General features: G+C 34.9%; 4 protein-coding genes across 13 annotated transcripts; 3 read left to right on the top strand and 1 right to left on the bottom strand.

The window, feature by feature from the left end:
- The first annotated feature begins 1,094 nt into the window (after nucleotides 1-1,094).
- LOC142526664 (uncharacterized) lies at nucleotides 1,095-6,840 on the top strand. 6 transcript variants are annotated; one of them, XR_012815294.1, is made up of 6 exons: nucleotides 1,095-2,489; nucleotides 2,605-2,676; nucleotides 5,082-5,424; nucleotides 5,500-5,571; nucleotides 5,684-5,778; nucleotides 6,606-6,840. XR_012815294.1 is itself a non-coding variant. In XM_075631189.1 (3 exons), exons 1-3 carry the CDS (start codon nucleotides 1,428-1,430, stop codon nucleotides 5,172-5,174), a joined length of 1,227 nt encoding a protein of 408 aa, XP_075487304.1. In that variant the 5' UTR covers nucleotides 1,095-1,427; the 3' UTR covers nucleotides 5,175-5,572. The 6 variants fall into 6 exon arrangements, 2 of the variants coding, with proteins under 2 accessions (XP_075487304.1, XP_075487305.1); XR_012815295.1 differs by having other exon boundaries at nucleotides 5,485-5,571; XR_012815296.1 differs by adding an exon at nucleotides 2,770-2,831 and having other exon boundaries at nucleotides 1,097-2,489; nucleotides 5,082-5,571.
- Nucleotides 6,841-7,445: 605 nt separating this feature from the next.
- LOC142527114 (uncharacterized) lies at nucleotides 7,446-9,782 on the top strand. The gene is made up of 3 exons (XM_075631828.1): nucleotides 7,446-8,750; nucleotides 8,886-8,957; nucleotides 9,044-9,782. Exons 1-3 carry the CDS (start codon nucleotides 7,728-7,730, stop codon nucleotides 9,047-9,049), a joined length of 1,101 nt encoding a protein of 366 aa, XP_075487943.1. The 5' UTR covers nucleotides 7,446-7,727; the 3' UTR covers nucleotides 9,050-9,782.
- A 2,082-nt stretch (nucleotides 9,783-11,864) lies between these two features.
- LOC142527531 (putative mitochondrial import inner membrane translocase subunit TIM21) lies at nucleotides 11,865-16,512 on the bottom strand. Its single transcript, XM_075632364.1, has 7 exons — nucleotides 15,999-16,512; nucleotides 14,821-14,839; nucleotides 14,003-14,166; nucleotides 13,039-13,217; nucleotides 12,875-12,923; nucleotides 12,463-12,582; nucleotides 11,865-12,207 (listed from the first exon to the last, which is right to left on the bottom strand). The coding sequence occupies exons 1-7, from the start codon at nucleotides 16,173-16,175 to the stop codon at nucleotides 12,049-12,051; spliced, it is 867 nt and encodes a 288-aa protein (XP_075488479.1). The 5' UTR covers nucleotides 16,176-16,512; the 3' UTR covers nucleotides 11,865-12,048.
- Nucleotides 16,513-16,672: 160 nt separating this feature from the next.
- On the top strand, nucleotides 16,673-19,667 carry LOC142527635 (jasmonate-induced oxygenase 1-like). 5 transcript variants are annotated; one of them, XM_075632481.1, is made up of 5 exons: nucleotides 16,673-16,846; nucleotides 17,091-17,589; nucleotides 17,702-18,023; nucleotides 18,730-18,979; nucleotides 19,408-19,667. In XM_075632481.1, the coding sequence occupies exons 2-4, from the start codon at nucleotides 17,108-17,110 to the stop codon at nucleotides 18,952-18,954; spliced, it is 1,029 nt and encodes a 342-aa protein (XP_075488596.1). In that variant the 5' UTR covers nucleotides 16,673-16,846; nucleotides 17,091-17,107; the 3' UTR covers nucleotides 18,955-18,979; nucleotides 19,408-19,667. The 5 variants fall into 5 exon arrangements, with proteins under 5 accessions (XP_075488596.1, XP_075488597.1, XP_075488598.1 ...); XM_075632482.1 differs by lacking the exon at nucleotides 19,408-19,667 and adding an exon at nucleotides 19,097-19,156; XM_075632483.1 differs by lacking the exon at nucleotides 19,408-19,667 and having other exon boundaries at nucleotides 17,074-17,589; nucleotides 18,730-19,156.
- Nucleotides 19,668-21,563: the final 1,896 nt, after the last annotated feature.

Below are 21,563 nucleotides of genomic sequence, written 5' to 3'. Positions count from 1 at the left end.
TGTTGATTCGGAAAGATTATGTTGAAGTTTCCACCATTTTAAAGTATATTTAGAGCGTAAATGTCGTTTATGTCTATACATGAATGGGAAATGACTACTTTGAGATGCTTTTCACTCGTTCTTGCGTTTTTTCCCCTTGAAAAAATCTGATGTTCTTTGAAGTAAACGTGCTTGATTTTTTTTATTTATTTTTTAATGATCAATTTTTTATATTTTATTAAATTGGCACAAAAACAAGCACTTCTATTTTCAATCAAACATGTTTAATAATGTAAACACTTTGGTAATGTAGTGATATCATTTTCTTCAATAGAGGAGAGACGTGAGCTTCAATCCATGTTAAAACAAACTCCTCACCTCAAAAATACTAAAAAAAATGTTTGCATGATAAATATAAGTGAAATTAGAGTTTCATATTGTTCTCATCAATGGTGACCTGAAAACAAGAACACTAATCGAATCAATCGCACACTGAGATTATTGTTGAATTAAAAATACTAAACCTAAAAAACTACGACGGATAATTATAATACTGATGAACTTTTAAGTTAAAAAACCCTAATTTTAGTATGAAATGATTATTAAATCAATTTTTTTTCTTGTATGTCAAATTTATAGTGAATTATATGTCGAATTGATGACGAATGTACGTGAGACTATCTCACGATAAAACAACTCTAGTTAGATATTATGTTTTTATGATTTTGGACTACTTGTCAAAATAAGATATTCCGTTTGAGATGTCGGGAGTTGATGACGTGAAAATCTTGATTGTCGATCAATCATCATACCGTTATCACAATATATAATAAAATATAAATACTATGATTATATCAACTACTTTTTATCATCTTTGATCAAATAAATATATCGCAATTAACTTTTTAATAATTTTTTTTATCCACTTCTACTACTCTACTAGGTAAATGTATGTATATTTATCGACTAACTTGGTTATTATTATTGTATTATTATTATGTTATTCAAAGAAAGAACAAACACATAGGTTATCCTTGGAATAAAAAATTGCCATCGAGAATATTATTACATCACCCTAAAAGGGCGAAATAGTAATTTCACGTATTACCACCACCACCAGACTGAGTCGTAGCTAGTTATTTCTTTCAAAAGCTTCTCCAGAAGAAATTGCATCTTCTGCAGAACCATTTCTCGCTATGCAACCACATTTCCTTCTTCCTCGTGCTTTCTTTCTTCGAAGACCCGACTGCCCCGCACACGAATACACCAATAGGTGCCCACATATACATACACATTTGGATCTTGTGAATTTACTCTTGGGTTGAATCGCTCGCCGATCAAGAATCAGTTTGTGTGCCTGTTTTTTTTTTCCCTTTTGTATTTGGATTGTAACTGGTTCTTTCCCAGAACCAGTCGTGTCGTTTTGAATACCTTTATCGGTCGGTGGTATGGCGTCTATGGCTCCGTCGAAATCCCAGCCGCTGCATGATTTCAATCCGGCGTCATTTAAATGGAGTGAAGACGGAAACTCAAGCGGGCACCCACAGCGCCGCCGCTCTGTTAAATCACCGCTACGGAGACGTGATCCGTCTTCTCTCTCCCCGCTCCGTCAGTCGCCGTTGCGGGAAGTCGTTTCTGCATCGTCCCAGCATCTGAAGTCTCCGTTGCGTGATTCTGTGTCGCCGTCACTGCTCGAGTCTCAGGATAACTTGCGCAAACAGTCTCCGATACGCGCAAGAGCGTCATTTAAACAGTCTCCTGAACGCGAAAGGATGAAACACTCGCCGATGGGTAGTGATGCGGTCAAAAAATCGCCGGTTCAGGGTGACTCCGTGAAGCAATTTCCAAAGCGTGAGTTTTCTTCGGAGTCCGAGACTTTAGAGAGGAATAAAGGTGGTTTGATTGAGTACAGAAGGAATCGTTCGAGGAATTCTGCCTGTGAAAGTGTGAAGTATGGGACTTTCTCATCGAGTTCTGAGCACACTGTTCAGAAATCAGAGAGGAGACAGAAGGTGACAGATGTTGATGCGGCTGGAATTAAAAAATCAAAATTCTTGATAAAAATTCACCGAAAGAGCAAATCTGAAGAGGGCATGATACTGGAAGTCCCTAGGAAGATCGACGCTAATGATAAAGGTGATGAGACTGAAGGGGTGAAAGAAGAGATGAAAACGGATACTCATATAAACGAAGAAAATAAGATGAGAACTTTGAGGCCGCGCAAGCCTCTCAGCAAGTGCCTCAATGTGAATTCAGCAGGAGCAAAAATCAGTACTTCGGTCATGTCTGATAAAAATAAACATCAGTCACCCTTGAGGAGTGAGGCCAATAGATCCATGGAAATTGAGGGGAATAACAATGGTGGTGGTGAGAAGAAAGTGAAAAAAAAGCTGAGCGTTTCAATTGCATTGTCCAAGGCGGAGATAGAGGTGGACATTTTCTCTATGACTGGATCAAAGCCCAGGAGAAAGCCTAAGAAGAGGGCCAAGAACATACAGAAACAAGTGGATGTAAGTAAAGATTTGATATTTGATATTGTTTTGAATATTATATTTGATTTATGCAAGTTTGGACAGCCAGGTTTCCATAGTAAGCTATTTTCTTATGTAATGTTTGTGATTGCAGTATTTGTTTCCTGGAATGTGGCTAATATCCATAACTCCGGATTCATACAAGGTGTCGGAGAATTGTCTGAAGGTGTACTAGTGATCTACTTAATTTGGTTCTATTGCAGTATCCTTGTGTTAATTTGATCTGTTATTTTATTTCAAACTGTTATTCCTGATACAGGGTTAGATGCATTCGATGGACATATAATTGAGCCTCCAAATGCATATGTGGAAGTTTATAAGGTGCTTGGGATCCCATTTTAGATTGCATTAGAGGCGTAATCGTGGATGTTATGACAGTTTTCCTCCTAAATTATGAATTTATAATATTACAGACTTTCAGTTTAATGATAATTTTATCTCGATGCTTTTTATGGGTTAGTTTGTTCAGTGTACCGACTTTTGTTTGGGAACTTATTGTGAATCTGAATAGTTGGGAGTAGCCTTTCTGGCATTTAATTCTTATTCTCCTGCATGTGCCATCATTATATATTTTTTGGTGTGAATAACTCATGCAATTCTTATTGACGACCATTCCTCCCATGAAAAAGTCAATTGACATGAAGAAACTCGATTTTGTGATAAATCTGTATAGCTTTTTGGATTCCGAGGCAGAACCAACATTGTGTGAAGTGATTTGAGTAAAATAATAGTGCCTCTCAATCCACATTTAAAAGTTGGAAATGCTAGGAAAAACAGCATTACCCAGAGAAGATCTGCCTGCAAAACCCTTTTCTCCAATACCACTATCTCAAATATATTGATGGAGGGATGATGTAGAAGAGAAACACCAATATCTCTATTTTTTTCTGAAAAAAATCTTTGGTAGTTATGAATCCATGTCAAGGTAAATTCTTTTTGCTTTCACATTTAGACTTTAGTTTGAAAGTTGGAAGGGAAAAGAAGGGAAGATAAAAGCAAAAAAAGAAAAAAAGAGAAGAAATTAAGAGAAATAATGATTTTTTTTTTAATTTGGGAGTTGAAGAAAGAAAATAAAGGAAATAAATTTCTTTTGTTTAGAAGGAAGTGGGAGGAAAATACTAAAAAATATTTGGTACAAAAAAAAAATTCCCTCCAATGTGTGTTCTCCTCCATTTTTGGAAGGAAAATATTTTGGTTGTGGAGGAGAAAGATTTCCTCTCCCTCTACTTTATTTTCTATTACTTAAAAAACTCTCAAAACAAAACTTTTTTTTCAAATTTTCTTTTCGCTCCATGCTCCAAAACGGAGCCTTTTAACGGTATATCTTTTAGATACTTCAGTCTTGAATCTACTATTGTAGAGCGGCAATATTCAATTTTTTCCACTTCTATGTCATCATTTATGAGCTTAACATGACATTGTCACTACTATGTAAACCTCTGGTATGGACGAGAGAGATAGGTTAAATTACTTAAATTTCTGTAATCAGCAACAGTCCAACTAATTTAAGAATTTTCTAGTGTATGGTGTTACAAGGAGGTTAAATCACCTAACCTTTCCTAAACAAAGTTGACAGCCTTCCTCTTAAATTGTGTATGGAAGGTGAGTAAGGATGATGGAAGAAACATTAAATGTTCGTCCTTGGTGGCAATTACAGGGTTTTGATATTTGATGTGATCGATTATGATGAACCAAGTTTAGTAAGTAAAATTAGTGCTCTAGATTACACCAATTCTAGGCAAAATAATTTAAAATTTGTACCTGGCATAGAATGCATTCTCAAAATTTCATGTAGAAAAATTCAGAAACTAAATTAATTTTGTAGAAGTGCACTAGTAGTCAAGAACTCAAGGAACTGGGAAGGGCAATAACTATGGAAATTGAGTGTTGGTGGGAAAACAGCCAAAACTATGCTGGTAGTAGTTTTGCACATTTTATTTCAATATCAAATAAATCCAAAATCTTATTTCAGGAAGGCCAAATTTCATTAATTTGTTATGACATCAGTCAACCTTGCTCTTTCCCAGCATCTATATAGATTGCAATATATGTTCCAAAATTGATGCATGTGCACTTGTATTCAGCAACCTGAATGTCGACATATATAAGCAGTCATTTATATTTCATTGTTCGTATCTTTGTGCATATACATAGATCGGTGCGTGCACATATAAGGCATCAAAATGTGTACTAATATATGCATGATAACTAGAAATCTATGGCATCCTGTTGTGGATAGTATCTTCTACACCTCAATGTACATGCAATATAGCAGATTTGTAAATTTGTACGCATGCATATTGCAGTTTGTATAGCCAAAAATATATAACCCAGTTGGTATGATTAAATTGAAATCTATACATGTATATATGCATGTGTGTGTGTGCATTTGAAAGTGCACAAATTTTGCACAGACACCCCACATCCTTCTCTTGCACAGACAGTGCACAGTTAATTCCATGTAGGTATATGGTAACGTTTTAGTAAGGCTCCAAATATATGATGTTATAAGCACTATTTTGCGTCCGTGGTGTGAGTTTGACAGTGGATAGTTTCGCTCTGATGATACAGTGTCTTCTTCTGAAGATATTAACTCAATCAAACAAGGGAGTAACAGCAGAATGTCATCGCCGGGATCATCTAGATCTAACTCGCTCTTTATAAAAAGATTAGATGAAGAATGAATCGGAAAAGCAATCATCAAAAGCTGCTGGGGCGAAAGACAAGCAACCAAAGCCCTGGGAAAATGGTCAGTGAGAAGAAGAAAGAAGAGGATTTTCCCGAGCTACCTAACTTCTCTCTTGAGCTTAGGCAACAAGAAATCTTTGAAGTCATAGATGAGATGACTGGAAAATGCCTTCAAGGACGGTAAAGAGGAGGGCAAAGAATGTTCACAAACAGATTGAGATAGAATGTAATTCTAAAATGATTTTTATTATTTGTTCTACATATATCATTTCTATTCGATATCTAGATTTTGTTCTTTTAGATATTTTTCCCTGGTGGTAGTTTAGGAGCGATAACTGTCAGCAGATACGAAGTCTTTGAAAACTCATGGAAGGTATCATTTTCCTGCTTTCTTTTGGCATTTACTATCATTTTGCCACACTTGTGAGAAGGAGAAGGAAATTTTGCATTAGATGACAGTCGTGTCATAATTGTGCTTCTTGCAGGGAAAATAAATATCACTGCGGATAGTTTCTTCAATATTTCTCTGAATATCTGAACGTTATAGGTCATTGCTACTATTTCACATGTCCATTGAAAGGTATGACACTGGAGAACGAAATAGATTGCTGTGTGATCCTTTATCTGTCAGTTTACTAGTGACCAGTTCAAAAATAAAAAATTATCTTTTTTAAGTGTTACTTTTAAGTATTAACCGTTGTACGTGTAGATGCAAGTCATCTCAAAAAATTGAAGCAAAATGGAAATAATTGTTCTTCTTCATCAATCTACGTGATCACGTATACATGTGGATTGCAAATGGAAATAGACATTAGCATAAATCAATGCAGATGTTTGTGCTGTGGAAAATGGGCCTCGTGTAACACATAACCTATTGTACACTTTACACTTTACACTTTATGTAATTAAAAAACCTCTGTTTAATTTTGTTAATTGGAATATCTGTCCATCTTCCAGCACATTATCTCTTCAAATGTGTTGTAATGTGTCGTTGCAGTGAACAGTTTTTTGGACATCTTAGTATAGGGGAAGAAAATCTTCATTTGTAGTCTTGTTTACATTTTGATTTCTCTGTGTTAGTTATCATCAATTTCAGTCATGGAACTATTATGAGACAATTCATATTGGTCCTTCTTGTCAAAACATTCTAATTTCTTGGCTAAAATTTCCCAATTTGGGTCTTGAACGGGTAAAATTGATCATCAAAAAATAATTATGAGAATGAGACTAAAACTGAAATATAGTTTCATTGTCCTGTAAACTTTAGTATGAGATGTTTAGTATATATAAATAAAATCATAAAAATAAGCTGATATCCTTTCTAAATCATTTCCGGTTCCAGTTCTTCAATTTCCAGTTTCATGCATGATCATTTATCAATATTTACGGTGTTTTATCTGCCTGCAGGGGGTCTCTGTGATTCATGTAAGTGTCCTTCAACAAGGATGAATGTGCAGATCAGAGAACTTTGAACATGGGTGTTTTTTTTCCTAGATCAGATATATTGTATCAAAGGACACTTGAAGGACCTTGGACAATACTAGGTAAATTTGAAGTTGGGACGATCTGTGTATGGGACTTTACTCATGTTTCTTTTACAAGTTACAAACAATCAGATTTCACAAAAGAACTACTTTTATCATTGGCTAAACATTAGTCCCATGAATGCCTCCAATGACGATTTTGTTTTCACTAAGGTTTGAATCCTGACATCCATGCGACATTCATGTCGCTACCACGCACACATGCACTTATACATCCATCTTGACAGAACTTCAAATTTCATGAACATACTAGCCTGTAATGTTACTCAAGAATCGAGGCATTCATTATATTTTCGTGCGAAGAACAGTATTATGAACAATGGATCATATACGTCTCCAGCATTGCGTATAAAAAATGTAATACCAAAGAAATATCATGATTCTTGTCGAGTTAAATCGCAACATGTCAAAGATATAATGAGTTGTGTCAATATATTTTCAAGATCGATATTTTTATGTAAAGCATATTTCTAACTGAAATATTTAGAAAGATATTTTTGGAGATTAGTGTTGTCATCTTTCTCGAATCAACATCTACTCTACTCATATCTCGATTTATTCGATGGACCTTTTAAGAAAAAATAAGTAAAATTTTCAAACAAAATAAAATAAAAAGAATATTTAAAAATAATAATAATAATAATAATAATAATAATAATAATATAATAAAAATACATGCAACATCAACAAGATATAAGCTTTAAGACCTTCTTCTCCACGCCATTCTCTGTAGCACCGTTCTCTCTCTAAACTCTTGGTTTCTCTCCACAGTCACAAATCCTTCTCCTTAAAGCTTTAGTTAACAAAAACCCTAGTCCGAGCACACATACTTTCGCAGTACGATACATATATACGTAGGCGTTTTTGCTTGTGTCATTCAGTCTTGCAATGAAATTACGCCGCCGATCACGCTTCAGATAGGTTCCTTCTGCGCAATTAGCGTGTTTTTTTCTGGGGTTTTGATTCAACCAACGGTGTCGTTGATATGGCCTCTACAGTTCCAGCGAAGTCCCAGCCGCTGCATAATTTCAATCTGCCTCATCTTAAGTGGAACAAGGACGGGCACTCCAATGGCCACCACCAGCGCCGCCGATCCGTCAAATCGCCGTTAAGGAGGCCTAATCCATCTACCGTGTCTCCGCTACGTCAATCGCCGTTGCGAGATTCTGCGTCGCCGTTGGCGTTTGAGTCTACGGATAATTTGGTGAAACAGTCTAAGATTGGCGGCGGAGAATTGTCTAACCAGACTTCTGAAGGCGAATGGATGAAACACTCGCTGAGGGGTAGTGACTCGGTCAAAAAGTTACAGATCCGTGGTGACTCTGTGAGGCAATCTTCGAAGCGTGAGCTTGCTTCTGAATCGGAGGCTTTAGGGAGGAATAAGGGTTGTTTGATTGAATATAAGAGGAACCATTCGAGGAATCCTTCGCGTGTAAGTATAAAGAATGGAGCTTATGCATCAAATTCTGAACGGGCCGAGGAGAAACCAGGAAAGAAGCAGAAAGTGGCAGAAGGAGAATCAGCCGCAGTTAATGTATCAAAAATTTTGATAAAAATTCCTCCCAATAACAAATCTGAAGAAGACACTACACTAGAAGAACTGATGAAGCTCGACATTAATGATGACAGGGATGAGACTGGCGTGGTGGAAGAGGAGGGAAAGACGAACAACAATAACGACGAAGAAACAAAGATTTGGAATTTGAGACCGCGGAAGCAGATCAACAAGTGCGTTAATACGAATAGAGATGGAGCAAGAGTTATCGCAGCGGTCCTGTCTGATAAGAATAAAGTTCATTCTCCCTCGAGGAATCTGACCAATAGATCAGGGGAAGTTGAAGGAAATAGCGGCGGAGGTGGAGGGGGCGAGAAGAAAGTGAAGAAAAAACTCAGTGTTTTGATTGCCTTAACGAAGGAGGAGATCGAGGAGGATATTTTCTCTATGACTGGATCAAAGCCAGCTAGGAGGCCTAAGAAGAGAGCCAAGAACATACAGAAACAAGTGGATGTAAGAAAATCTCTGTACAATTGTATTTTAATTTGATCATATTGTTTTGGATGGAACTGTTAGTTTTTCGTATGGTCTTTTTATGCCAGTTTGCTATTCTAACACGATTTTTTGATATGATGTTTGTGATTGCAGTTTGTATTTCCTGGAATGTGGTTGGTATCTATAACACCGGATTCATACAAGGTGTCAGAGAATTATCTTAAGGTATAGTTTCAATCTATTCAGTTTGGTTTCGATCCTTATGTTAGTTTTTTACTGTGTTCTTATAGAAATGGTTGTGTTTTGTACAGGGTTAGATACCATCAATGGATACATGATTGTGCCCTCATACGCTATCCTGGAAGTATTTAGGTGCTTGGCATTCCATTTTTTTGACTGTCTTTTGGAATGTAAATATGGATTCTAAACTAATTTCTCTTGAATTATGGGTTCAGAACAATACTTAGTCTTTTGGATCTTTTTTGGCCGAGCTGATGGGTGACTTATTATCTGACTTTATATGTGAGAAATCTGTATTACATTTGTCACCTCACTGACTGTCAATGCTGTGCAATTGGACTTGGCTAATACTGAGAAGTGTGAGAACAATGATGTTACTGTGGCGGAGTAAGAGGGGGCCAGTAGGTCCATCATCTCTAGTTCTTACTAAATTTTTCTGTTGAATTATATAATTTTATGTTTTAGATATAAAGAAAAATATGGTGTTTGATCCCCTGAATTTTTTTTAGTTTTAGTTTCTCCCTCTTTGCTGTTCTTGCTCTGGTCTGCTGCTGCTTCTTCTTTATCCAAATTTAAAGATAGGTAATTTCAGGGAAAACAATATGACCTAGAAACTGGCATCAGGCATGTGTTTGAAGCAATATTTTCTCTGATAACCCGCAGCCGTGTATAGAGAAAGAGTGGCTAAGAGATGAACACCCTATACATGTTTTTCGGTTGTTTGTTTGATATGTGATAGTTTTGATATGTTTTAGATGTATGTATTTATTATGAGCATATTAATATTGGTTTGAACTGCTTTTGAGATAATGAGCGAATAATCAACAAAATGTCCTGGAATATGATCTTCTGCATCCTTACTTTGTGCCACGCGAAAAATGAATGAACTCATGCACAAATGTTTCTTTTGTTCGATATTGCTTTTGTATCAAATAGATGATCTAGAAGATCGGAAGAGTGGTTGTACGAGTTAGTGGAAGCAAGCTGATATTTGAAAGTTGTCTTTAGATTTGAACGCCTTCCTCGTCTAATATGTTGAAGATTTTTAAAAAGCTTATATGTTTACGGTTGGTTTATGACACCTCTTGTTTGCAATATATAGACGCTTTTTAGCGAATGTAGAACCAGAGCTTTGCACTAGAAGTTAGTGCAAAGGTGATGATGACACATTACACATTTGACTCCATCTTTTTTAGTATAAGAGACTAACGTGGTGTCGTATCTCTAAGCTTCTTGAATCTGATCTGGCAATTCCACGCATTTCGTTGCCCGTTTCTGCTTTGAGAAACATTAAATCCAAAGCATTTGGTTGAGTTTTAGGCTTTGATTCTTTTTTAGTATTTACTTATTTATTTTCAACGTAGGATGTGAAGTTAACATCGTATTGGTTTGCTTCTTGACATTGAAAGGAGAAGATGGAACCATCTAAGTTTTTGGTCCAAAATTTTCATTAAATGATATTGAAATTTGTATGCTTTCTTTTCTAGATTGGCTCCTATAGATTATTGGCTCATGGCTCAATTATTTTGTAAATTTAATCCGGTATTTCCATTGATTATGATATTGTGGTCTCTCGTTCTGTTTCATATAATAATTAGAAAAGTGTAAATACGCAATAAAAACAATTTAGAGAGCGAGATGTGTATATCCTTGTCTGAAATATGTGCATCGGCAAAAAACAAAGTCGGTCCAAGATCGATGCAATGGGGTGCATAGAATAGAATAAATGGCACCCCACACGATGTGTGAGCGTGGTGACACACTAACGGGACGTGGACAGGGGTGTCATCTTTATTTCTTTCGAAGATATTCCGACTGTTGAACAAACAACATGAGGTTAGACCTACAAATGTGGTGTATCATCAATTTTGGTGTATCACGTCACTTTTCAATTTCTTTTTTATTATTTATTTTATAATGTCATTACTTTTTATAATTATGATTTATTTTTATTTTAGTATATATCAGATGAATTTTAAAAAAATTGTACAAGCATACAATGTGTGTGTTTAAGATATTATTGTCAATTAATGTATCCAAATTCGACATGGTACTCGAAAATAGTTCCAGACTTCCTCCCTTGGGGTTCCAAGTTATTTAATACTCATTTTACAATATGAATTATGTTGCTATTATTTTCGAAGGCCACCCTCGAATATGATTTGGTACTATCAGCTGAATCTCAATTTTTGTACCAAGATTTATCAATTTGCTCTCTTGTTATGGATTACAATTATCAGAAAATAATGTTCCCGTTCAAAATAAATTAAAAAACCAGACCAAAGGGTGGATCAAAATTTGAATATAAGGGTCCTAACTATTGGGATGTACACGCACCAAGCTGCTCGAAGCTCCACTCGTTAAAAAACTCGTTTGAGTTTGTTTAGTAAGCTCGAAAAAGAACATGCTTAACGAGCTGAGCTCGAGTTAGATTCGTTAAACATGATAAACGAGCTATTAACTAACCGAGCTCGAACTCCTTTTGTTAAACTAAAATTATTAAAAAAAATTAAAAATACATGACTAATTTTGTTTAAAAAAAAAACAACAAACAAACATAAACAATAAAATTACAATTTTTTCGAATAAATAGGTGGAGCTTATGGCTATTATTTCCTATTTGGTTTAATGTTTGTTACGTTGTAGGTAGAAGACATGAAGGTGGTGGGTGCAAATGTAAGGACCGGGCTGGAGAAGGCAAAGAGTAAACGATGATACGAATACATTTTTGTTTGTCAAGTTATTTATATGATAAGACTACCATGTCATGTTCCTTTCATTTATTTATTTTTTTAATGCTTTTGTTGCACCAGGAAATTATCATCATTAAATCTCAAACACACTCATTTCCCAGTAAAATCCAGAAGAAGTTCGGCTTACAACAATCGCAAGTTTGCAGCTTAAAAGAAACCTTCACATGTTTTCAACTGGACAACAACTCCTGTTAAGCAGGTTCAACTGAACATGAGTCCAAAATTTCAACAAAAACCCACAATTTCATTGTTAATAAAACATCTGTGATGAGTTTTTGCTGGTGATAACGACATTTATGAATCGTCTTCAGCTTCACGTTTTCTCACGCTGGAACGTAAGACTCGAGCATTAGTTGAGCCGGTGAAGGCGATGTGACTTCAACGATTAGGTACATGAACTTCCATTGCTTGTCCACCTTGTCTTTAAACATCTCTGTGTACACTTTGCCAGCTCCATGTGGACCACGAATGTGGAAATTAACCTTCAAGAACAAATGTGAGCCTTGAAATGTTTCTCTCAAAGGTTTCAGCTGCTTAATGAATTTGCACATAAAATACAGAGAGCGATTTTGAATCCGCCAAAATCATCACACCCTGGGCTCATGATCATGGATGGATCCCAGATTTTAAATGAGAGAGAGACAGCATGGAGTAATTTACTACATTAGGGGACAAATATCACCATCACAAACGAATGTGGGAATGGGGATTTTAAAAAAATATAAGTTACCACTCACCACAATATGTTCAACGCCATCTTCATCAGTCCATTTGTTATTGGGTATACGTTGTCGGGCAGCACGATTCCTACTTTCTGAACCATAACCTGTAACTGGGGATCCAATTCTAACCCTGACCTGTTGAATAATAGGGAATATGAATCATTTTCAGCAGCCAAGATAGAAACAACCACAAACTTAACTAGTATTTAATTTGTTTATAATTAAGGCTTCTCATTTTAACAATTTCCCCCCCTCCAATTTGATTTCTAGACACTCAAAATGTCTTACACATAGCTGTGTATTAACCACTATTTTGCATAGACGGTTAGTTTCTAAATTTCAAGAAGCAAATATATTTTCATTCATGCACTCATGCTCAACAACAGAAAGAACGATATTTCACGACATAATCTTGGTGGATGCTTACTTGGCTGTCATTCTGAATCCGTTCAAGAGCCTTCCCAAATATTTTGTACCTACAAAGCATCAAAGAATATCGATTAAACATTGGATATAGAAATCTCATGGGTTCAGGCAGATTAATAGTTAGATTGGAAAACAAATAGAAACGGATAAACAAATGCAGCTCACTCTTTCGGTTCAAATATCAGTTCCTTGAAAACACCATAAGCTGCAGCCCCAGCAATGCCAAGCCCTGCAAGAATGATAAGACTGTATGAAGCTCCTTCTGTAAATGTCACCGGCTTCTCTGGGATATTATATGTTGGAGAATCAAAGGGATCCTCGATGGTGGATACATTTTTTTGAGTCTGTCAAAATGGGAAAGGTAAGTATGAGGATTTTTTTATGCAGTAAGCCACAAATACACCAAATTATTTAATAAATTAATAATCATTCTATTGAATTTTGAATACTAGAAACATAACTGAAGAGTTAACACATTACAACACATAATTTACGTGATCCGACATGACCTACATCCATACCAAGAGGGTAGAAATCTCTCTCAAATTAGAATACAAATATCACCATCACTTCACTACCTAAATACCAATTAAATCACATCAAACAAATATTATACAGATATGGTTGTAATGCGTATACTTATTTTTTAAAATATAAACATAAGAATGAATGCAACTTGATAAGGAACTTCATAATTGTAATCACTTTTGGCATGTAGCGTGAATCATCTTGTTGACGAAACGACATTAATTAGCAAAGTCTCACATGACAAGATTAACCAATAATGGCAATTGATTTTTCTTTATTAATATTTGGGCAACCAATAATACACGGGGACTGAAAATTTCATGAGATGCATTAAAACTTACATTTTCAACCTACACTGCATACACACACAGAACAAACTAAACATGAGAATGCAAATAGCTAGGGAAAGATCAGAGGAATCTTCGATAATCACTTGTCAAATAACGATTAAAAAAAAAGTAGCTGTAAACTAAAACGTAAAGTCTAGCTAAAAATGTGACTCTAGTATGTTGAAACCAATAAGAATCATGGAGCAGTTTCTAGAATATAGTGAACCCAATGAATAAACATCATGTAGAAATTCTTTAACTAAAGGGAGAACCTCAGATTCTTTTTTCCCAGTAGACTCTGTAGCTCCGGAAGAAAGGCATCTAACAAGACAAGAAGTTCTCATATTTTCTCTATTGCTCATGGCACATTGAAATGAGGACTGACAGATCATAGCATGTCGCCTGGTCCCATGATCTTTGCGTTGGACACATTGATCTGTCAATGAATATCAATTATTTATAGTTAATAGAAAGTCTACTTAAGCTATAAATTTCTTAAAAAAAGTCCCCCGAGTCTAAAAAAGTAAGTAAAAACGGAAAAATAAAGAACAAAATCTACTGTCTGCTGATTTAGACATGGATCACGAAACATGTGCTCCCGATATTAGTAAACAGCCAATGAATGATCCTGCAGTCTATGAAAAATTATCAGGTTGACCTAATGAAATTATAGCAACTATCTAAAGATGAAAGTGACTGAATGGTGGATTTTATTATCATAAATTCCAAGCAAGGATGGAAAGTATCCCACAAAAAAAAGTGTTGAGCTATATATTTATTAGCTCAAATCAATTACTTGTAATCTTCTCATGTCAAGGCAAGGTATCCCAATTGTGTTGTTAATATCCTTTTCAGAGATTGGTCGGTAGGATGTCTCGTCCTTTAAATGTATATTTTATATTTATTAATGAACCGGATATATGATTAAAAAAATATGTAAAGAGCTATATTGACATGGAGGAAGAATGAGGGCAGCACGTTAAAAGAATGAACGTAGTGTAGGTTAAACTTTCATCAATTATAGACAATCACTCGCATGTAGCAGGTCTATAACAGGAAATAAATTTAGCTATAATGAATGCATACTAACCACCAACTCGACGGGTAACCTGCAAAATAAAATAAAAAAAACAATATTATTAGTCATAGTTAATGAGTGAAGAATTCACACAACAAAAGAATTCGTACACAAGATTTCCGTGAGTATAAATAAATATATGATCATGTGTGGCCGTACATCAAAGCAAAGAAGTCTTTCTAGCAATAACGGCCATTAATTTGTTACCTTTAGCGGTGAAGACTACCTTTTACTAACAATTCATACGGTTGCTAGATCATCGAGACATGAAGATGTCGTAAGGATTTGATGTTCTCTCTTTTGGAAGAAAAAAATAATCAAAGTAGGCGTCTAAATTTATTAGGCTAAATGTTAGTTATTGAATTTAAAGTCTCAATTTTGTGTTATTTTATCATGAAAGATTATGTGTTGCAATGCCTTAAATAAATAACAATCGAATCATACAAGCACCATCCAGCAGCTTTTCTCTTCCTGCATAGCTTACTAAAACCTTGTGCCAAGGAGAGAAATAATCCTTAAGATAGCAGTACCATTATTGATTCTCTAGCTGTCTGCAACTTGAGTTGAAGCACTTTACCCGCATATCATTCTAAGCAATCGAAAGGAACATTGAACATCCAAAACAGACTCACGTGTGGCATAAAAGTGGCAGCCAGTAAAATTGTGTTTATGCTCTTCCTATCAACCACTTGTGATGCCGGTTAATTATATTTCTTTAAGTAACAATTTAGAGAATTGTTTCTCTGTTCTCGGTTACAAAGCTAAAATATAATTTCTATCCTCGATTCCATATCCGACAATTCTGTTCCACAGTTTTTCCGGTTCTATACCTTTTCTTCGCCTGTTATGAATTTTTGACTGATACAATCCATTCATACTTCAACCTAGGCAAGGATGGAATTATCGAACAGAACTAGCCATTCCCATTCCGTTCCATCCATTCTCATGCATTCCAATTGGTTTACTACTGATGAGACCATTCCAAAAGGCAAATTCAACTAGACAAACACTGAATGCCACATTGTTTCAACTCTGGAGGAGTAATGATCAATTATAACACAACAAGATAGGGACAACACACACAGAGCAGACCATTTCTTCACATGTACGAGCAATAAATCATAAGCTATAAATCTTAGCAAAAATAAAAACTGAAAACAAGTATGATAAAAATCCAATCTTGGGCATACCCTTTTGGAAAAATCACCGATTTCAGATCTTTCTGCGGCCAAAAATGAAAATTCAGCAAAGCCCACATTAGGTACGGACTTTGAAGGCGTGTGCTCCAGTCCAATGAATGGTGATCCAGCAATATTTAAACATTTATTCTTAATTGAAAACCCACTTCTTTTAAAGAGATTAATCATGGTGTATATGATACGTAACGCCTTTTCGCCTTCCCTTTTTTCGCTGGTTTTTGTAATGTCACAAGCAGTTCGGCTCTTTGATTTCAAAAGAATGAGGATATTATCATAGAGCAAGAAAAAACATCAGATAAAGATTCAATCCAATAATAACTCACATGATTACATGAAATTTTCTGGGAATTGTTTTTGCATTATTTTTACTGAATTGAATATCAAAAAGAAGAATTTAGAAATCAGCAGGGAAGGAAAAGCACAAAGCAACGAAGAGAGGTGTTCGAGTTGAGCGCAGAAGCTGAAGCTTGAGGTTTTCAGTTGCAGGTCACGTGCAATGCACGTTGCACTAATTTTTGTTTTTGTTTTTATTTATATATAATGTTTTATTTTTATTTATTTTTTAAAAAATATAATATTTTTGTTTATATAACATATATTATAAGATATATATAAATTATTATTAGAGTTAATTAAAAAAATTTTACAAGATATATTTTTGATGAGTTATATTATGTAGTAGAGCCCCTTTCTGGGTTCGAAGCTTTGCAGATAGCTGTGTGCCACGCACTTGCCGCCCGTCCAGTTACAACAATTCATTAATATTTTTCACTTTTTTCTTGATTAATTTTTAGGTTTAAACGTTGATACTACAATTATTCATCATAACCCTGGTAAAGGTATGTTTTTTTTGGGTAAATTATTTGGCTTTGGATATTATCAGCATTTCTGAATCTTGATTTCATTATAAATCTCTCACCTACATGTTGATCTGATTTTCATAGTTCTGAGGAATGTTTGGTAAAGGGTTAATAGGAAAAACTCTGCATTATTCGCGCACTAGAAGTTGAAAAAAAAATCCATTGCAGCAAACGATGTGTGGGTTTTTCTTTGTTTTTTTTCATAGGCTATTATTGTAATTAGGCCTTGAAGAAAACAAAATGGCAGTTGATGCTAATCACGTCAGAGTGCAATCGTTTGTACAAGATGGTGAAGTGGTAGTGCCACCGCAATATATTCAGCCGCACGACACCAGGCCGAATAAAAATCTTGAAAAAAGAAGTGATCAGCATGGTCCAACTGCGCCCGTGATAGATCTTACCAATGTTAATTCTGTCCATGAAGAACTGGGAAAAGCCTGCGGGCAATGGGGTGCCTTTCAAGTGATCAATCATGGGGTTCCACTTGGATTGCTGGATGGAATGATGAGGGTGGGCCGTTGTTTTTTTGAGGATTGTACTATGGTTCAAAAGCTCAGTTATTCATGCGACACCGAGTCCCCTGCTTCTGAGGGCTACGGCAGCCGAATGCTAGTTTCATCAAATGATACAGTTTTGGATTGGAGGGATTATTTTGATCACCATACTTTACCCCTATCGCGCCGCAATCCATCTAAGTGGCCACATTTTTCATCTGATTACAGGTGAACTCTCTCTCTCTCTCTCTCTATCTATCGCATTAAGGTTGCCTATGAGTCAGTAACCCCGACTTCTTTCTTAGTTATGCGAAATGACCAAGTGTAAGATCATGTACAGAAAAACAGTAACTGATTACAGTGAACAAATGCACATTCTAGCTCAAAAACTACTCAGTTTGATCGCTGAAAGCCTAGGCTTACCATCTTCATCAATTAAAGATGGTATTGGTGAATTCTATCAAAACATCACTGTTAGCTACTACCCTCCTTGCCCACAGCCCGAGCTTACTCTTGGATTACAATCACATTCTGATATCGGTGCCATCACACTTATCATTCAAGATGACATTGGCGGCCTTGAGGTCTTGAAAGATGGAGAATGGATACCCATCAATCCATTACCACATGCTATTGTAGTTATTTTGTCTGACCAAACTGAGGTAATCTTCATTGTCATTGCTTTTATCTCAAATGTCTGTGATCATCTGCTATCAGTAAGTTCATATGTTTTTCATTGTCATCTGCAAATTGTTTTAAATCTCGAATGCCGAACATGTGATTAATCGGATTGTATACATGTGGTGTTTGAGAGAAGCTTAATTGCTCGAATGAAATTAGTCCGGTACCAAGTGATATAGCATATAGTTTTGGATTGTTATATCATGGATGTTCGACCGCTGTAACACCCATTACATTTGTGCTATACTCTTGTCCGATGACCACTTTATATCACTTTTCCTTGCACGCAAGCATAAAACTGGAGAACATGAATGTATATGATCTGTTTATGCATCTACGTATGCATATCTATATTCACTGATTGTACGCATTCTGAAAGCATTTTAGACTAGGTAAATTAGGAGATGATTCAATTGATATTTGGGTTTTTCTTGTCTTATATCGTACAAATTTTGGAGAGATTTTGTAAGTTTTTCAAGTTAAAATGGTATAATATATATAGTAGTTGTATTTTTTATCTGGAATCATCATCAGTACCTTGTATTTGATATCCACTTTCTTGTGTCTTTGGCTATCATATCTGTTGCATTAACGTATGAAAAATACGTGGGCGTGTAAACAATCATGTTCAAAGAAGTTGTAATTTCTGTCTATTTTCTTTGAATTAGAACTGTCTTTTACTTTCAGATTATAACGAATGGAGAATATAAAAGTGCTGTCCATCGGGCTATAACTAATGCTAAAAAAGCACGTTTATCTGTTTCCTCATTTCACGACCCTGCAAAAACAAAGATCATACGCCCAGCTTTTGAGCCGCCTAAGTATCATCAAGTGGTTTATGGAGACTATTATTCATCATGGTACACAAAAGGGCCGGAAGGAAAGCGAAATATCGATACACTCAGACTATAACATGGATTTTCGCTCAGCAGATATGGTATTTACCCATTTCATTATTTATTTCAAGTATTATTAGTAATAGACGAGTTTTGCAATTCTATCTTCTTATCACATGTTCCACCGTTTGTGACAACTGATAATTGCAATGCTGTAGAATAAATGTGGAATCAATTGGAAAAGTTTTGTATTGTGAGTGCCATTCTCTTTTTCTGTTGTTCCTGTCCATTTCTTTAGCTGCGTTTGATGTTATATCACATGTCTTATCACCGAACAAGTGGCAAATCCACTCAGTATACAAGACAAGTAGAGAATATATGAATGTGGCATTAAAGGTAATAACGTGCTTCAAATACATATGATATTATTGTGTCTGGAAATCCGCCGCATGCGCACTGTGAACTTTGGCACATTTAATATGCATATCTTATAATAGAACATTTGATGAACATCGAAATTTGACTTTAGATTTGACACAGAAGACTAGCAAAAGTAAAAGATCGGTTGTCACAAAAGACCATGTACCAAAAGATATAAGATCTTTATCGGCGAACCATTGTGAAGTGATCCTTGAGGTGACATCAATTAGACTTCCTTGATAAGTGTTGGTCCTTGTAGTATCAGATACGGGCCAAGCTTTACCTTTATGAATGGGCTTTTTAGTCTTTGGGTTATTCGGGTACGGAACGAGTGTCATGTTTATATCAGGTCAGCTATCCGATGCATCATTATTTTTAAATTTTCTTTATATTAAATATAAATCGACAAAAACTCGTGTGAGTATTACTTTTTATTGTGAATATCGGTAGAGTTGATCCCTCTCACATATAAAGATTCGTGAGATCGTCTCACAAGAGATCTACTCATATCGGATACGTGTGCATTGCATGTATATGTGCGTATTATTGTAACATGGTTAACTTTCCAAATTAAATAAAAGTTTTACTAATATCTATTAACTTGTGGTTCTATCAAAATTAATTTTATCAAATAAATAAAGAAAGAAACATGAAAAGACAAGCTTTATAAACGATTATAAGTTCACAGAACGTGATTTCTCAGAGGTAGAAAAAGTGTACGAAGCATCAAAATCAAATGTTTCGAATTTCGATGTTTTTTAAAAAAAAACATAATTTTTGCTTCAAATTGTACAAAAATAATTTGCAATAAAATTTCGTCAATGATAATAATAATAATTTTGCAACGAAAAAAAATTCTCAATGTATCCCACCTCGATTTTAAAAAATATGTATATATATATATGTATGTATATATATATATATATATATATATATATATAAAAACAATTAAGGGGACAAGTGTGGACCCACTTGCACGTGAGCCATGTGTCTCATAATTATGCAGTAAAATAGTATCTTCAGGTGGTTTAAATTTCGGACTCAATTGCTTCAATTTTCCGAAATATAATATGTGTTGATGGGATATTATATTAATTTTATTACCATTAATTAATAATAATGACATTGAATTTTGGTACTTTATTACCTTCCATTCGATTATTTTTAAATGTTACACTCCAAAAATGCCACCATTGATTTGGTTCATTTTATTTGTTTAACAATTTTTACATGGAATAAAAAAATATCTAACCAAATTAATTAGTAATATGTTTTAAATTTAATTATTGATGTATCAATTTCTGGAACTGAATTGCTGAGATTTTGCAGCTGACCGGGGAACATGGAAAAAAAAAAGGCTTTCCTCGATTAATGTGGCTCGATTTTAGCAAGCAATTTTCTTAAAGATGTCAATGTGATAGGTACTGGGGCGAGCATGGCTAAATTCAAGACTCATCTCATGAAGAAAACTTTGACTCATTATTCGTCCCACCCCGGTTAAATATTTTTCGGACATGTCCCACCTCGAATAAGAAATGGAGCCGTGTAGACCCGTGAGGCCCAAATTTTTTTAAAATAAAAACAGTAATCTTTCTTCTCACATTACTGAATTATGAAATAGATAAGCCTCTAAATACAACACAATAGAAAATTAATTAATGTTTTCGACTGCACTTAATAATAACAGACATAATATTTTCACGACATAAAGAATTATATAAAAAAAAGAGTTACAAGCTCTCCAAAAAAATTTGACATCCACAAAAATAAGTCATAACATAACTTAACATATCAATATAAAAACAGCGAGTAGGCAATATTTCAGACACATTTTTCGGGATCATATTCCTTTTCATCAAGAATGGTGAAACAAGTTGGTAAACTATTTGAAGAATTTGCTACAAAGTTAAATAGAGAAAGTATATTGAAAAAATAAAATTATAACTTAAAACTGTAAAAAAAATGTAATTTAAATAGAGAAAATATAATAACAAAATTAAAATGTGTGGGGCCCTTAGCTCCTAATCATTATTACAATGCACTTTGATTAGGGTTAACTAATTACAGCGGAAAACGAGTTTAAAATTTCTTTACAATGAACTCAAAATATTTCTTCTATAATTTAAATACTAAAAATAGTATTTAATCTCACATCATAAACATGCCCACACGTAATCAAAACCAATCATATACAAACAACTCATATCCTCGGGACATGCCCCGGTATATAAATACATATACATATATACTGGGAACAAAATATAA

Source organism: Primulina tabacum, chromosome 15 (assembly GCF_025594145.1).
Source record: "Primulina tabacum isolate GXHZ01 chromosome 15, ASM2559414v2, whole genome shotgun sequence".
NCBI lineage: Eukaryota > Viridiplantae > Streptophyta > Magnoliopsida > Lamiales > Gesneriaceae > Primulina > Primulina tabacum.
This window is presented reverse-complemented; position numbering and strand designations above follow the sequence as displayed.

Bases quoted from the DNA above. Each gene is read 5' to 3' on its own strand.
- LOC142527114 (XM_075631828.1), top strand. From the start codon at position 7,728: ATGGCCTCTACAGTTCCAGCGAAGTCCCAGCCGCTGCATAATTTCAAT. The intron at 8,751-8,885 runs GTAAGAAAATCT...TTGTGATTGCAG, and splicing joins ACATACAGAAACAAGTGGAT to TTTGTATTTCCTGGAATGTG.
- LOC142527531 (XM_075632364.1), bottom strand. From the start codon at position 16,175: ATGATTAATCTCTTTAAAAGAAGTGGGTTTTCAATTAAGAATAAATGT. The intron at 12,924-13,038 runs GTGAGCTGCATT...GATGCTTTGTAG, and splicing joins CTGATATTTGAACCGAAAGA to GTACAAAATATTTGGGAAGG. The intron at 12,208-12,462 runs GTGAGTGGTAAC...TTGTTCTTGAAG, and splicing joins ATGGCGTTGAACATATTGTG to GTTAATTTCCACATTCGTGG.
- LOC142526664 (XM_075631189.1), top strand. From the start codon at position 1,428: ATGGCGTCTATGGCTCCGTCGAAATCCCAGCCGCTGCATGATTTCAAT. The intron at 2,490-2,604 runs GTAAGTAAAGAT...TTGTGATTGCAG, and splicing joins ACATACAGAAACAAGTGGAT to TATTTGTTTCCTGGAATGTG. The intron at 2,677-5,081 runs GTGTACTAGTGA...CTGATGATACAG, and splicing joins TGTCGGAGAATTGTCTGAAG to TGTCTTCTTCTGAAGATATT.
- LOC142527635 (XM_075632481.1), top strand. From the start codon at position 17,108: ATGGCAGTTGATGCTAATCACGTCAGAGTGCAATCGTTTGTACAAGAT. The intron at 17,590-17,701 runs GTGAACTCTCTC...GATCATGTACAG, and splicing joins CATTTTTCATCTGATTACAG to AAAAACAGTAACTGATTACA. The intron at 18,024-18,729 runs GTAATCTTCATT...TTTTACTTTCAG, and splicing joins TTTTGTCTGACCAAACTGAG to ATTATAACGAATGGAGAATA.